Below are 15,441 nucleotides of genomic sequence, written 5' to 3' on the forward strand. Positions count from 1 at the left end.
CAAAGGCTTTGGTGAGAGAGTCTAGAGTTAAATTTTGTATTGCACTTGAGATTTTCAGTTTTGGAGATTGACTTATACAAGTGGATTCTAATTTGACTATGTTATGGTTATTATGCTGAACATGTAAATTTTGTTAAAATTAAAGTTATATTTTTTTATATTTTAGTAATATTAAAAAAATGTTATTTAATAATAGAAAAGTGTTACTTTAATTTTAACGAATATTTGAAGGTTTTAGAAGGTTTAGAGAAGAGGAGGTTGAATTTATGACTTTCTTTAATTTTAATAAAATAACTTTTTAAAATAAATTTTTAGTCTGATTCTGTTTGAACTCAGCAACAGAAAATTTATCTCATTTTGTCTCATGAATATCAGAAAATAAAACAGAGAAGGGAAGAGAAAAGCTGACACCATCATGTATCCTAGTTCAGTTGCCTTATGCAATGCAACCTACATCTAGTTTCCACTATAGTTAAAGTATTACGTACATCAATTCTACAGGATTGACACAATCCTTTCACTCTCAAGTTCTAACCTAACTTGACTTGGTTATGTTAATACCTAACTCTTCACTTTTAGTACTCACCCAACTAAGAAAGGGGTACTTCATTGGTACAAGATACAAGACACAAAATCAATCTAAAGAAATCTGAAATCACTTTAGGCTTTCACTTAGCCTTTTATCACTCTTTGACTTTTTCATAAGCTATCTCTTTCAGCCTTTTACCACTCAAGAAATTACAGAAAGATAAATATTGAAAAAAAAAATTACAATCTGTAAAATATGAAGGAGATTGATGCTTCAACAGCATCTTTGCTATGTGATGAACCAGATTTGCTTGCCTCTAATTTAGTTCCTCATTCTAACGGAATGCTCCTTTGACTAGGAAGTACTGTCCAAGTTGATAAACTTTTTCAAAAAATTCTTCTCAGAACATAAACTTCAAAAATATTGGTTATCATCTCTCCTTAGCTTCTGAAAGATGAAAAATCTTCTTTTGTATCTCCTTGTATGATGCTGATTTTTCTCTCTTCCAAGTCAACCCTCGAGCTGTGTGTTTCACCAACTCACTTTTTCACTTTTTTCCATTAATCTTCAAATTAGAAACTTTAGTTCTGACCTTCTTTCTTAATCGAAAGTCTTAGGACAGCAAAGAAAATTATTTTTAATGGTAAATCCAGATTTAAACCATTGAAATATTACTTGGTCCCCAAGACACAAATTTGACCATAGATTTGCAGCAGAACTTAACAGAGATTCCTTTCTTCATTTATCCCAATTTAGAGTGACAGAGAGTTGGAGAAGAGGAGAAGAAAATAATATGCATGCAAGAGGAAATAAGTTACCTTTGACCTCTACCTTAGCCTAAGATGGGTTGATTTTGGTGATTAGACTTTAACCTTTTGCTTAACCTTTCTCTTTCTTTTCTTTTTTGATGAAAAGACTTAGGAACGAACTTCTCTCTCACTTTTCTATATTCTGACCGAAGAAGAAAAAAGGTAAACGTTGCTTTACCAGAAGCAAATTGGAGGGATTGGTTTGAAAGATGAATTCAGGCTTGGGTTGGTTCTTTTCATTCAACCCATTTGATTTTTTTGTTATTTGCAATTGAGCTTTGATTGAAATTGTTGCAATTGGGTTTTGATTGAAATTGTTGGCCACAAAGATAGATTCAACTTGTTTCATATTGGGTTGTTGCAATGAATTTTGGCCTACAATATTTAATCATAAATAATCAACACTAATTAGTTAATTAGTCTAATAAAATAATGTTTGTCATTATTAATTAATTTAGTTAATTTTTTAACTCAATAATATTTTTTGAAACATTATAATGATATATTATTGCTTCCAAATAAAACGGAAAAACTAAAAAGTGAGATACTAAACGTTACTTGTTAGCCAATAAATTATAATTCAAATAGTATATTTTTTCATACTCACTTTTTAGATTATGGATTCAAATTTTCCTATCTTTAATAAAAAAAAAAAAACAACAACGTTACTTGGAAGAATGAAGATGAGGATGGGGTGATTCAAAAACCGCCGGGAAATTTAGAAAGTAGAAAGTAGAAGCGTACTCCGTCAAAGTCCTGCATATATAGTAAGCTTTAATTTCCATCTTTTCATCATGTTTGTTGTTCAAATTTCTTTTTAATGCTTGCATTTTGCAATTCAACTTCTATCATTCAATGTTATATATGTGAAATATATTCATACAAAAAATTAAACAACGTAAGTATATATTAAAATAAATTAAACAACGTAAATATATAATATTTAATTTAATAGTTAATTTGTTTTGCAAATTAACAAAGTGATTTTTATATCCAATGCTATATCTACCTATCATGTTGACGGTTGATCAATAATTATTATATAACTATCTATCTGTTAGGAGTATTTTTATTATTCCGATTTTAATGAAATATTAAAATTCATAAAATACTAACAAAAGACACACTCATAGTTAAATTAGCTTTTGTATCATGTGGATGTGGTTATGAAAAATCAGATTTACCTTCTTCAATTCACTTGTCTCCTTTATAACAATTACCCTTATTCCTAGGAAGTTTTCTGGTATTCAAAACCATTTTTCTGTGCTCATTATGAATGCCTAAGGAATATCGAGATTCTATATCTTGGACCTCGGACCTCCCTTATTTGTGGGCTTCTATGAGTAATTTTGGTTTCACTACTTTGTCACCTAAAAATTTTGGACTTAATATATATATAATTCTAATATATCTATACTTACAATAATTACAGTGACTATAAAATGGTGTTAAAATTAATATTTTTTATATTTTGATAACATTTTTTAGCCATAATTTTTAAAAAATACTGCTAAATAATAAAAAAAATATTCGTTTAATTTTAACCCCACTTTTTAAAATATCATATTCACTATATAGTTACAGAATGATCTTATATATATATATATATATATATATATATATATATATATAGGATTTCTATTTGTGCAAATTCACTTTCGTTTTATTTTATGTATTTGATTGATAACAAAAGAAGGTTTAGTATGACATACAAGCTGCGTTGTAAAAACGAAGGTAAATAAACTGAGAGTAGCAATAAACTGATCCGGGACTAATTCCAATACGACCAAATATATAAACACTAAAATAATGGTGAAGATTGAGGACTAACGAACGCATTTGACAATGCTTTATTTTAAATGTTTTAACCAATACAGAGTTGCACAGGACAGCATCCAAATCTTACCAAGTCGCCCCTTGCGCTAAATTAAATGAAAACTGAGCAGCCATTGTATAATTCATTACTTGAGATCTCTATGAGGAGTACGGACTAAGCAGAATTTATAACAAACATTTACAGTAAGTTTGATAAATTGTATAGTGGATTTGTTATTATTTCCTCATGAGAAGAACCACGGTGTGAGCAGCAATGCTTCTGTTTTCTCCAAGGCTGTCCACTTTTTCATGAGTTTTTGCTTTGATATTCACCACAGAAGGGTCAACTCCAAGCAGTGCAGATAAATTGGCCTTGATGGTATCCTTATGTGGACTTAGCTTAGGCCTCTGAAGAATCAATGTAGCATCCAAATTCCCAATCTCATAACCTGCCTCATGCATTAGCCTCACCTGTAATAAACAAAGAAGAAACCCATCGTGAAACCTAATTTGATTAATTTAAGCTCTTTCCATATTTCAGAATGATTAATAACATAATTAAACGGAATCAGTTGAACTAAGCATGAGATTTTGATTAATATATAAAGAGTAGAAGAAACTGACAGATTCTTGGATGAAGACAGAGGAGGCACAGCCCTTCCATTTGGGATCAGAATCGGGGAATATCTGGCCGATATCAGGAAGACCTAAAGCCCCTAAAATGGCATCCACCACACAGTGAAGCAGAACATCCCCTTTTTTGGCACACAACATAATACTAATCAGAATCAGAACATAATGATATTAAGAGAATTGTTGGAATCGGAGATTTTACCATCGGAATGAGCCTCGCAGCCTCTGTCGTGGGGGATGTTGATTCCACCGATGATTAAGGGGTAACCAGGCTCCAACCGATGGAGGTCAAAGCCGTGTCCCACCCGGAACGGCAGAGCCTTCGACGGAGTGCCGGACACTCTGGAATCCTCGATTTTGGTGGAAACCGCGGAGGCAGAGACTGTAGTGGATGATGCTCGGAGACGGAAGGAAGGAAGTGGGGTAGGATTGCGAGGGAAAGAACAAGAAAGTGGAAGAAGATGACTAGATTTGGTGGTAGTAGCGAAGGGGTAAGGGTGTGGGATGGTAGAAGCGGTAAAGGAAGAGGCAGCCATGGCTACGAAATTGGAATTGGAATTGGAGTTGGAAGGGAGACCACAGATTAGCTTTAAACCAGTTGACTGCCGCCTGCCGGTGGTAGCTGAGCCAATGAGCCTCTACCCCAATGCAATGAGTATACCATGTACGACCCGGTTGAAGTAACAAGTTTTGTCGTGTTGCGGGTGTGGAGCCGAGTTCAGTGCAGGAGGGTTTTTTTTTTTTGTCTTGGGCTAAGCCCATGAAACCTACCCGAACCCCCAATACCCAACCCACTCGAACCAGAACCCGATTCCCTATCGTAACCCAGAGGTTCTTGTAACGAACTCAAACTCTCCCATGGGCCATGGCTGCCGAGAGATTCTTCCTTCCAATGCAAACGCCGTTGTTCTTCGGATCTGGAAGCGAGAGAAGTTGTGGCTTCGCTGCCATCACTGCCTCCACCCACGGCGCGCCGTAGCCAAAGATTTGAGGGAGAGCCACAGACGACGGAACGCTGGCGACGATCACTGCCGAGCTGGCGACGAACGACGGGGAGCTGGCGACGCACACGACAGAGGGACGACGGTGGAGCATGACCTGGAGACCCTGGCGTTTGGGGAATGGAAGGGCCTTCGAGCACGACGAAACACGAGGATTGGCAACTGACCACGACGAAACAGGCGGCAACGGTCACATCAACGGCGGCGCGCTGAGGCTAGGGTTGTGTTTTGGGGAGAAATAACACTGAGACTGGGGAATCAGGAACGGGGCTTTTTTTGGGGGGGGGGGGGGGGGGTTTCAGGTGACTGAGGACGAGAAGTTGGGTCTTCTTTTTCTAAACAAAATGCAAAAAGGACCTTTGAACCAGAAAACATAGTTATAAAAACCGAATCGAACTGGCTGGTTCGACCAAAAAATTGGTGAATTGAACTCTAATTTGGTTCGGTTTAATTTTTGGACTGTTTAAGGAAGAAAATCGGTGTGAACCGGATCAAATCGGTTAAAATCGAGAACAGTTGCAAACCGGTCTGCTTGAAAAATTTTTTAAAATATCTCCACCAAGTCTCGAACCAAGAACCTCTGAGCAAAAACAACCTCCACTTGCCACTCAACCATTATGCTTCTTATTACTAAATATGACAAATATTAATTATATAATATACATAAATATCTAATTTAATTTAATTTTTATTTTTCTATTTTTCAAATTAATTATGTTTTAATTATATACCATTATTAATATAAATATAAATTTTACTGAAAATATATTAATTTACTTGATCTATTTCAATGCTAATATTGTGATTAAGGTTATTTGTTTTGATATTAGTGTTAAAATCTATTGATATTATAGTTAGATGATAGGCTTTGTGAATTAATTATTTTTTTATTGTGTCAAATTAAGATACTATTGTAGTATTACTAATAAATTTTATGATTTTTTTTATATTAGTTATTTTTAGAAGTTGAGACTTGATTCTTCATAAAATGTTAGTGAAGATATGTATTTCAAATTTTAATTTTAAGTTTTTAAATTTTTAACTATTTTATATTTTATATTTACGTGAGACCGATTTTATTGGTTCAACCAGTAATTTATCGATTGAACCAATAAACCAATAAACCAATAATTTAATCGGTTTGATCACCAGTTCGGTTCTGAGAACTATGCCAAAAAGTCATTTTCATTATTTTTTGTTGTAACACTACAAGACTAAATTAGTATTACAACTCAAAATGCCAAAAATCCAACTACTGGAACCCCAAACCCATTGCCCAATAACAGACACTGAACCCGCCCAAACTATTACTTAATATAAACACTTCATTTACCCTAATTAACAAATTTAGCACAAACAGAAAAGGGAACTACGATGACGCTCCCTTATGGTTACCACATAAACACAGTGCATTTGACCACTATCCACAACCATGCGTCACATTCCAACAGCGATGCATACAGTCCGCATGACATGATAATTATGTTGGTAAGCACCACAAAACTTCCCTTTATACTTTTATATATCTCATTGAGGACTCGAATCCATGTAGAGCTCCCAATGAGGCAGCCAGGCAGGTAATGCTGCTGTTTATCCAAGACCTCGACTGCGTACAATATGGTGTTTTGCATGAATATGATGCATGATATAATTTGTCGGGGCCTATTCAGAATTCGCTCCATATTTTGGAGAAACACTCCCAAAAAAAGGGTTATGGAAATCATAGAAATTTCCTCCATATATAAACTTTTTAGCCATGGTTAAAATCACATGTACACAACTTTGTTATTGTGTTTTTTTTTTTTAATATATATAGACAAGACCCATACACATCATATTAGCAATCAAATCCTCAAAAGAATCAAATGTACAAATGCTCAATGGTTTTCAAGTTATTTCTAAAATATCACTTTCTGCATCAAAACTTTGTTTCATTGATATTATTCTGGACAAAGTTAAGACATGGCAGTGTTCACAACTTCATATCCATCTATCTCTTATATCCTGAAAAAACTAACTATTTCTATTAACAAGTATATGATAATTGAATATACAATTTCTAACTTCAAAATTCTGCTACTAATATATAAATTAAGAGATCATGAAGAGGAGGACATTTGAATCCACCCTTTTATCAACTGCTCTAAAAATCTAAGATCTAGAACTTGAGTGACAAAAAGCTTTACAGCATATGCACCGAAGCAGGCCCAAACACATCGACTCATACTCGATTCAGTCATCACTGGATCACAGAAAAATTGTTTATCAGCTTTCCTTGTCAAGCATGTTTCTCATATTCAGACATCATTTTCCACAGCAGTGTTGACATGCAGCTAAGAAAACGATAAGCGGTTTTCTTTCCGTAAAAATTCAGCATATGGTTTTTGAAATTCACATAAAAAAAACATAGGGTCAGATTTTATAAAATACATCGGTCATGAGTGTCGAATAATTTAAATCTTAACATAGGCTAATGTAAGTGTGTCAATGTACTATCAACTAATCTCTAGGAGTTATGTGCACAAAATACATGCAATCAGCATAAATCGTCTCAAATAATAATCGACATTTGACAATAAACAACATAATCAAGCCCATCTCAATACCCATGTGAGAGAGAGATGAAAAACTAAAACATACAAGCCTTTCACTAGGTGGAATTGCCTATATGAATTAGATTAGTGTGTTATCATTAATGTTGATGCTTATATTCAAGGTACCAAAATTAAACCTTTCTTAACATATATTTAAAGGAACATCATTTAAAGGAGAGGGGGGGCGGAGGGGAGTTGTTTTATATGAGAGAACATCATGATAAGTTGATTACTAACCGTTCAATGCCACGGCATTAGATGATAAACAAAATAATTCTATGATGAAGATGACAGAAGTCGGAAATTCCCAGACCTACATGAAAATACATACTTGGAAGGTCAAAGATGGTTGACAAATTCAAAACACATCAAAGACAAGAACAGGAATGTGTTAACAAAGAAATAGAATAAGAAACTTACCAACATAGCAATAAGAAAAATCTTGAAGTAACACGATATCATGATTGTGAGCAAAAGGTCATTGAATCTGCATGATTGAATACATTTAAGCTGATGTTAAATTGATGATACTAACATATGAATTTGGTATGCATGGAATGTTTACTGAAGAATCAACTTATTAGTAATCACTCCTTTCAAAATTTAAATTTGCAACTTGTTAGCCTTTTTGTGCAAATCACTTGTACATCCGAATCATTTTATCAGATTCAAATTCTCATTTCAAAACCGAAACTAGAGAACATTTTATTCAATATTTACCATGGCCAAAAACTCTGAATATTCATGATACACAAGACTCCAAACCCAAGTCCATCACAAACACTCAGAAAAAATAGATTCTTTAAAGACTGATAGGGTCATCGCATTCCCAACGGACAATTGGTTACTCAAATTCTTCAAAATGCGAAAAAATTTAAGGGATGAATGATAACCAAATATATATATACCTGGAGATGTTGATTGATGCATTGAGAAATATCTTAACCATAATGAAGAAAGTCAGAAGAAACATGATGTTCCCAAAGACGACATACATGAACACCTGCTAATGAAAACCATAAAAACTTCCATAGAAAATAGCATGAAAATTCAAACCAACCAAGTTGAGTGAAAAGTTAGACATAATGGATACATATGTGTGAACCTTGCAAGATGTTGACACTAATGAAGATGAGTTCCTTGCTTCTACATACAAATGAATACAAGCATCGAAAATAAAATAAATAATGGCCAATTTCCAGTGTAGCCCCTGCAAAAATTACCAAGTGACCAACTTTAGTGATAGAAAATGTGAATCATGAAAGTAGTATGAAGCAGCATATTTATTTACAAAATGCATGGTAACACAAATTAACACAGCCTTTAGATTATAAAAACACAGCTCAAACTTCAAAATGCTTAAGAATTCTTATTCTCAAACATGATCTCCCAAGGGAAAATGAAAAATCATTATCCAAAAACCAATGCACATAATATTTCCCGTAAAAACAACCATAGGAAATCACTAAAGGAAGCATCAAAAGAAGAAACCATAATAATAATAATAATAATTTATTATTATTACATAGCAACATATTGCAATACCTCAAACTTCAATGTTTGTTGATTGAGGACATTGTACAGAAGATGTCTATAAGCCTTTTGCTTGTGAAGCATCAAATCTATCATAAGAATCTGAAAAAAAAAATCAAATAAATAGATAAAAACGAAGGGGAAGAAAAACAGGGCAATCCTTGCTCCTATCATATAAAAGACTAAAAAATAAGGAATAAAGATTTAAACTTTGAAACGAATAGTATAAAGGGATATCAGAAACCATGATTTCACACTCTATATATTCATCTGCAACAGCCTTGCATTTCTCCTACACAGAAAAACAAAATAGGGGGTAAATGAAAATTGAAAAATTCAAATTCACTAATTCTAAGTAATTGAAATGAAAATGAAGAGAAAAATGTAATTAACGAAAAAGAGTGATTGAAAAAGCAAAACTTTACGCATTTCATCAATCGAATGTTGCCGGGGGAATACTGAACGTAGAGTGATTTAATTGGGAAGCTACACCGGACGCATTGGTAACCCATTGATGATGCAAGAAAAGTTGCATCACAGATTCGATCAAAACTAAAGGTTGATTAAAAATGTTTTATTTTTATTTTATGGAAATTTTTGGTGTTCTGAATTTGTGAAACCTTTGTGTTCCTTCTGCAGCTGAGCAGTGAAGTGAGAAACAGTTAGTTGTCAGAACTAAACCAATAATCAAACCAGTCTTAGTATACTGATTTCTTAGTTCAACCGATAGATCATTGGTTAAACCAATAAAACCAGTCCAACATAAATAAAAAATATAAGATAATCAATTAACGAGTATTAAACCTAAATTAATATAACATACATGACTACAATCAATTATCAATTTCTAAAAGGGTTTATCTATCATGTGCCCTTAGGGCACATGTTAAGATTACAAAATAAGAAAGTTTTCATTTAAAACATACAAAATTTAAGTTTCTAATACATTTGCATTCATTAAATGAAAATATTTAAAACTTTCTACTAGTGGTAAGCTTATCATGTGCCGTTAGGACAAGTGTTAGCTAAACCCTTTCTAAAAATACCTAATAGAAAAATTTCAATTTGCATTAAACCTACATTGAAACAAATAAGAATAACAATCAAATATTAAAACCTAAATTAAAACAGTATCAATGAAGGATTAAACCTACATTAAAACAGCAATAATCAAGTATTAAAATGGTAACAATCAACTGCAACAATCAATTCTATACATATTTCAATTAGCATTAAATTTCTATCTTAAACTTGCATTAAAACAATAGCAACAATTATACACAAATTCCAATTGCTTTCAAATTTGCTATCAAGTGTCATTCTATACAAATACAAATTCCAATTAACATCGATTTATCTATTCTACACTACATTGAAAAATAAAAGCTCACCTCTGCAGAAGTCCAGAAATCGAACCAAAGCTCAGTTTTCCAATAAAATGTCACAGTATTCCGATCACATAACCAAAGCCAGAAGAGGCACGAGGTAGAGATGGTCAAAATCAGCAAAAGATAACCATTGCAACTGCATCAAACCAGGATCAGCAGCAACAATCACCCAAATGGCTAAATCATTAAAAATTAATGATTGAATAACTAAAAAAAATTGAAAAAACTCACCTTGATCGCACGCAGAGAAGAGGGAGACAGAGAACCGAGATACGGCCGGCGGAACAGTGTAAGCACAGCCGGAAGACGCGAGCGAGTGGCGCAGTGACGCAGAGGAAGACGCGTGTGGCGCAGTGACGCAGAGGAAGACGCGTGTGGCGCGGTGACGCAGCCGGCGAGAGGAGAGAAATCAAGCTGAGGCGAGACGACGACGCAGCGACGAGGAGGCTGAGGCAACGAGGAGGCAGAGGAGCCGGAATCGTGAGTGTGAGAGAGAGTGCCTCTGCGGCTCTGCGGAGGCTGAGTGAGGATGTGAGATTGAGAGAGAGAGAGCAAGCTTCACTTCACTAATGGAGCAATGGAGGGCACTTTGAGGGTTAGGTTAATTTTTTAAAAAACCACCAAAACGACGTCATTTTGTGGGGGGAAAGGAAAAATAATCAAAGCGACCAGTTAGATAAAGTATGTTGTTACGTTACTAAACTAAAATAACTACACTAAAAAAATTGAACTAATGACTAAATCATAGTTATCAGAACCGAACTGGCAATCAATCCGGTCATATGACCGGGTCACTGGGTTACTGGTTCAACCGGTGGGTCACTGATTCACCCGGTTGATCCGGTCATAATCTAAAAAATATAAAATTATATAAATGAAATTAAAATTATGTATTAAAAATTAAAATGTAAGTCTTTACAAACATAATAATAATAATAATAATCAAATATTAATTTTTAGACATAACTAATGATGTAAAAAGAGAGAATAAACTAGTTTCTAGTATAAATTTAGAGCATCAGAAAAAGATTTGGAGTTTCATATATATCTTTATAGGACAAATTTAGAGCTTGATCAATATTTTTCTCATTTTAATTTGCGTCTATATCTTCCATAAGAAACATTGCATTATGCAGAACATCAAAAATAGAGAAAGAAGAGTTTGAAAAGAGAGTTTCAAGAAATTAGTGAACTGAATTAACTTCATCTTATACTTCCATCAATGAATCAATTATACACACTTTTTAGAGGGATGCAAGAGTTTTATTTATAACAGAGTTAGAAAAGAGAGAAAGATCAGAGATCAGAACAAATTCAACACAACAACAACAAGGATCAGTAACAAATTCAACTCAACTCAATTATCCAGCAACAGCCACATTTATGCTATGTTCAGCATCAAATTCAACTTACAGTTGACAACAAATTCTACTTCTAGAGTTCTAGCAACAAATTCAGCTATGATAAGCAACAAAAACTTAAACTATGATAACTTTCAGGCAGCAACAAAAACTTAAACTATGATAACTTTTAGGCAGCAACAAAAAAAACTCCAATTCTCCAAATATGATTTACAGCAAATTAACATTAGCTAAATCATAATTTCAGCAACAAACTCAACTTTGAACAATAAATTCAAGATGTACGAATAATTTACAGCAATAAAATTGAAAGAGGAATAACAGGGCTGAAGCTGAAACTCACATAGGCAGAGAGACGAAGCAAGCGTTGATGGAAGGCCCGGGCCGAAGCTGAAACCCTAAACCCAGACTCAGGGCCGAGGAAGCGTTGATGGCCGAAGCAGGAAGGCGAGCTTACGAACTATGACAGAGCGCGACAGAGCTTGAGCGGCGACGAGAGCTTGAGGCAGCGACGAGCTTGAGGGGGTGACGTGAGCTTGAGGGAGAGAGTGGCGAGAGAAGAGAGAGGTGAGATGGGTTCTGATTCTGGGTTAGGGCACCACGCAAAGGGGGTAAGTGAGGGAGAGAACCAAGGTTCTGAAAACCGGACCGGTTATCAAACCGCTTTAGTCACTGGTTCACTGGTTCATTGGTCCAACCGGTCCAACCGGTGGTTCAACCTGAAAAACCGTTTTAGAATAAAATAATAAATAAATTATAAAGGACTAAAGATGAGGGTACTCCAAGAACTCCTATTAGATGCAACAGCATTCAACATTATCACATTCTCACACACACGTACAAAGCCTTAACTCAAAGAACAACCACAGCAAGTGACTTGGAAAGAAAATGTAAACACCGAAACAATCACAAGCATACAGAACATGTGAATATTATTATAGCAAACATAATAATAAAATAGCTCTTCTAATGCGTCTCCGAAAATATCCCAAATCAAGAAAACTACATAATCCGATCCACTTGATTCAGAAAGCTACATATATTGGAAAAATTAAGAATCAACTAAAAGAAAAAGAAAAGGAAGGCCTGGTTGATTCGATTCAATTGCCTGAGATGAAGAATCAAACAGGGCTGAGAAGCTGAGAGTTTAAATGTTAAACCTCAATATTCAAATAACATGACTCCATTATTGTTATTATTACACCCTTCTAATGTCACAAACTCAATATTATAGTCCGTTGACACTTGTGTATTCACAACTTGGCCTCATCATTCTGATTCATACCTTAAGTAGAAGAAAAAGTCCCAATCAGCTTTCGTTACAATTTTATCCAGAGAGTTGGGGTTTTGGTTCGGAGTTCATGCCAATGATAATGACGAGAAGGATGAATCCGTGAATCAGTAACATAGGCAGTGCAAATTTTAACAAAGTTCATCACAATGATTAACAACAACAAAAAGCACCGAGGGAACACTCAGTAATATAGGCAGTGCAAATTTTAACAAAGCTCATCACAATGATTAACAACAACAAAAAGCACTGAAAGAACAGTGAATCAGTAACATGGGCAGTGCAAATTTAAAATTTAAAAGTTATCAATTTAAAATTTATCATCAAATACAATCAGTGAGCAAAGCCAATCAATCAAGCACTGACTGAGCATTCTGTTCTGATTCTGTGACTGGGAAGCAACAAATTCAGCAACAAATTCAAGTTACAGCAACAAATTTAACAAATCCTAGTAAAGTCCCGATTTACAGCAAAAAGGCAAATTTATTGATTACCAATTCAGCAACATCCAGAAATCCAGGGAGAAGGGAAATCTGGAAAAGAGAGAACACTAAACCAAAACATTAACCAATAATCACAAAACACTAAACCTTCACCCAGCAATTACAAACATTAGCACATTATAAAACATTCCAAAACACTAAACCTTCACCCAGCAAAACCAGCAACTACAAATAAAGCCATCTGTAAATTTGAACAAAAAAATTAAGAGCCATCAGCAACTAACAGAGCCATCGAGCCATCAGTAACAGAGAGCAAAGAATTGAAAGCAACAGACTAACAGAGCCATGGAGCCATCAGTAAATTTGAAAAAAAATTTTACAGCCATCAGCAACCAGCAAATACAAGACAGATCCATCAGCAGCAGACAATTACAATTTACAAAACATTACAAGAAAAATGGAACAAAAATTGAACAACAATTTCAGAACTTCAAACGAAGAAGAAGACCGAACATTCAGAAATTAAAAGGAAGAAGCGGAGGCGAAGAATTGAAAGCAGGGCCACTAACCTGGGTTCCGTGCCGAGAAGCCAGCGAAGATGAAAACGACGTGCCGAGCTACCTGGGGAAGAGGAAGATGAAAACGACGTGCCAGCGAAGATGAATACGACGTGCCAGCAAAGATGAAAACGACACGGGGAAGAGGAAGCGGCGGCGGCGCTGAGGACCTGCGGACGGCGGCGGCGATGAAGGGCTAGGGTTTTCCTTGGCTTCAGAGGTCTCCTGGAAGTGCACGAATGATAGGGGGGTTTGGTTCACGGGTTCTGCTTTTGTTTTGTATTGTTTTTTTTTTCCAAATAAGCAAAACCACGTCGTTTTATTCGAACCGGTCGGTTACCGGTCCGATTCAACCGACCAGTAATTGGCCGGTTCGACAGTTTTTAAGCGGTTTTCTCTCCAACCATTATAAATATCGGACCGGACCATTTTTAATACCGGTTTTTGGTTGAATTGGTTCGACCGGTCGGTCCGGTCCAGTTTTCAGAACAATGGAGAGAACAAAGAACAACACCGTTTTTTAAAAAAAAAAAAAACATAATCCGATCCGGGTTATATGAACTGGTCCAGGTCACCGGTTTTCATGAAACCCGGCCAGGTCAACCGGTTTTTACCGAGTTGATTACTTAAACGGTTTAACGAGTGGCTTGATCCGGCTAAATGACCGTTCGACCGAGTCGAGCCAAGTTTGATAACACTGGACTAAATAATGACCAAAAATAATAAATTCTGATGGTCCCTTAATATTTATCTACTTTAATTCTCTTGGTTTTCATTAGTGCTTGATATTTTTCCTTCATGACATTATGCTAATGTGGGATTTTAAGAGCAGTAGTAGCTGTCTTAGGTGGTATTTCATCGATATCACTAGTTTTTAAAATAGAAAGAAGGACTTTTGGTTTGGTTGAATTGGTTTTGGTCTTTTGTACCTTGTGAACATACAGTGAAAATTAGGTAGAGTAGTGATGTCTAATATAAAGGATAATAGAGTTTACAGATATAATGTCTAAAAAGGGGAGATGAATTTTTATACCTGATAATATTGGATGATGGTGGATTAATAGGTTCTTGTGTACTCCCATGAGACTCATGTTGTAATATATCACTATTTGTGAAGTTAGAATTAGAATTACTTTTAGATGAAGAAATAATATCAGTTTGTTGTTTTGTTAAAAGATCTTGCGAAGTGTTGTAGAGAATAATGGAGCATAATCATGAGTCACCAAATCAGATGCAATTGCAGTGTTATTAGAAGAGGAATTAAACAATTACAAATAAGAGAAATCATTTTCATCAAATTGTACATCTCTAGAAACATAAATCTTACCATTTGGAGATAAGTATTTGTAGCCCATATAATCTGGTGAGTATCTAATAAAAATACATTTATGTCACCTTTGTTCAAGCTTACTTTTATTGTAAGGCCTAAGTCAAAGATAGTAAGCACAACGAAAATTTTTAAGTATATGATAATCTGGTATTAGAGA

At 34.8% G+C, this 15,441-nt stretch overlaps 2 protein-coding genes across 5 annotated transcripts; both read right to left on the reverse strand.

The window, feature by feature from the left end:
- Nucleotides 1-3,157: 3,157 nt before the first annotated feature.
- Nucleotides 3,158-4,431, reverse strand: LOC130982292 (2-C-methyl-D-erythritol 2,4-cyclodiphosphate synthase, chloroplastic). The gene is made up of 3 exons (XM_057906244.1): nucleotides 3,989-4,431; nucleotides 3,778-3,908; nucleotides 3,158-3,624 (listed from the first exon to the last, which is right to left on the reverse strand). Exons 1-3 carry the CDS (start codon nucleotides 4,320-4,322, stop codon nucleotides 3,391-3,393), a joined length of 699 nt encoding a protein of 232 aa, XP_057762227.1. The 5' UTR covers nucleotides 4,323-4,431; the 3' UTR covers nucleotides 3,158-3,390.
- Nucleotides 4,432-6,598: 2,167 nt separating this feature from the next.
- Nucleotides 6,599-14,190, reverse strand: LOC130982499 (protein ARV 2-like). Of its 4 annotated transcripts, none has more exons than XM_057906533.1 (12): nucleotides 13,967-14,190; nucleotides 12,007-12,382; nucleotides 10,534-10,868; nucleotides 10,306-10,438; nucleotides 9,340-9,553; nucleotides 9,159-9,206; nucleotides 8,927-9,016; nucleotides 8,487-8,591; nucleotides 8,290-8,384; nucleotides 7,802-7,868; nucleotides 7,619-7,694; nucleotides 6,599-7,143 (listed from the first exon to the last, which is right to left on the reverse strand). In XM_057906533.1, exons 5-12 carry the CDS (start codon nucleotides 9,424-9,426, stop codon nucleotides 7,121-7,123), a joined length of 591 nt encoding a protein of 196 aa, XP_057762516.1. In that variant the 5' UTR covers nucleotides 9,427-9,553; nucleotides 10,306-10,438; nucleotides 10,534-10,868; nucleotides 12,007-12,382; nucleotides 13,967-14,190; the 3' UTR covers nucleotides 6,599-7,120. The 4 variants fall into 4 exon arrangements, with proteins under 4 accessions (XP_057762516.1, XP_057762515.1, XP_057762513.1 ...); XM_057906532.1 differs by having other exon boundaries at nucleotides 6,601-7,120; XM_057906530.1 differs by having other exon boundaries at nucleotides 6,643-7,029.
- Nucleotides 14,191-15,441: the final 1,251 nt, after the last annotated feature.

The sequence above is a fragment of the Arachis stenosperma genome, chromosome 5 (genome assembly GCF_014773155.1).
Source record: "Arachis stenosperma cultivar V10309 chromosome 5, arast.V10309.gnm1.PFL2, whole genome shotgun sequence".
NCBI classification, from domain to species: Eukaryota; Viridiplantae; Streptophyta; class Magnoliopsida; order Fabales; family Fabaceae; genus Arachis; species Arachis stenosperma.

Bases quoted from the DNA above. Each gene is read 5' to 3' on its own strand.
- LOC130982499 (XM_057906530.1), bottom strand. From the start codon at position 9,426: ATGGGTTACCAATGCGTCCGGTGTAGCTTCCCAATTAAATCACTCTAC. The intron at 9,207-9,339 runs GTAAAGTTTTGC...TTTTCTGTGTAG, and splicing joins ACATTCGATTGATGAAATGC to GAGAAATGCAAGGCTGTTGC. The intron at 7,869-8,289 runs GTATATATATAT...TCAATCATGCAG, and splicing joins GCATCAATCAACATCTCCAG to ATTCAATGACCTTTTGCTCA.
- LOC130982292 (XM_057906244.1), bottom strand. From the start codon at position 4,322: ATGGCTGCCTCTTCCTTTACCGCTTCTACCATCCCACACCCTTACCCC. The intron at 3,909-3,988 runs GTAAAATCTCCG...GTGCCAAAAAAG, and splicing joins CTGCGAGGCTCATTCCGATG to GGGATGTTCTGCTTCACTGT. The intron at 3,625-3,777 runs GTCAGTTTCTTC...TGTTTATTACAG, and splicing joins CTGTCTTCATCCAAGAATCT to GTGAGGCTAATGCATGAGGC.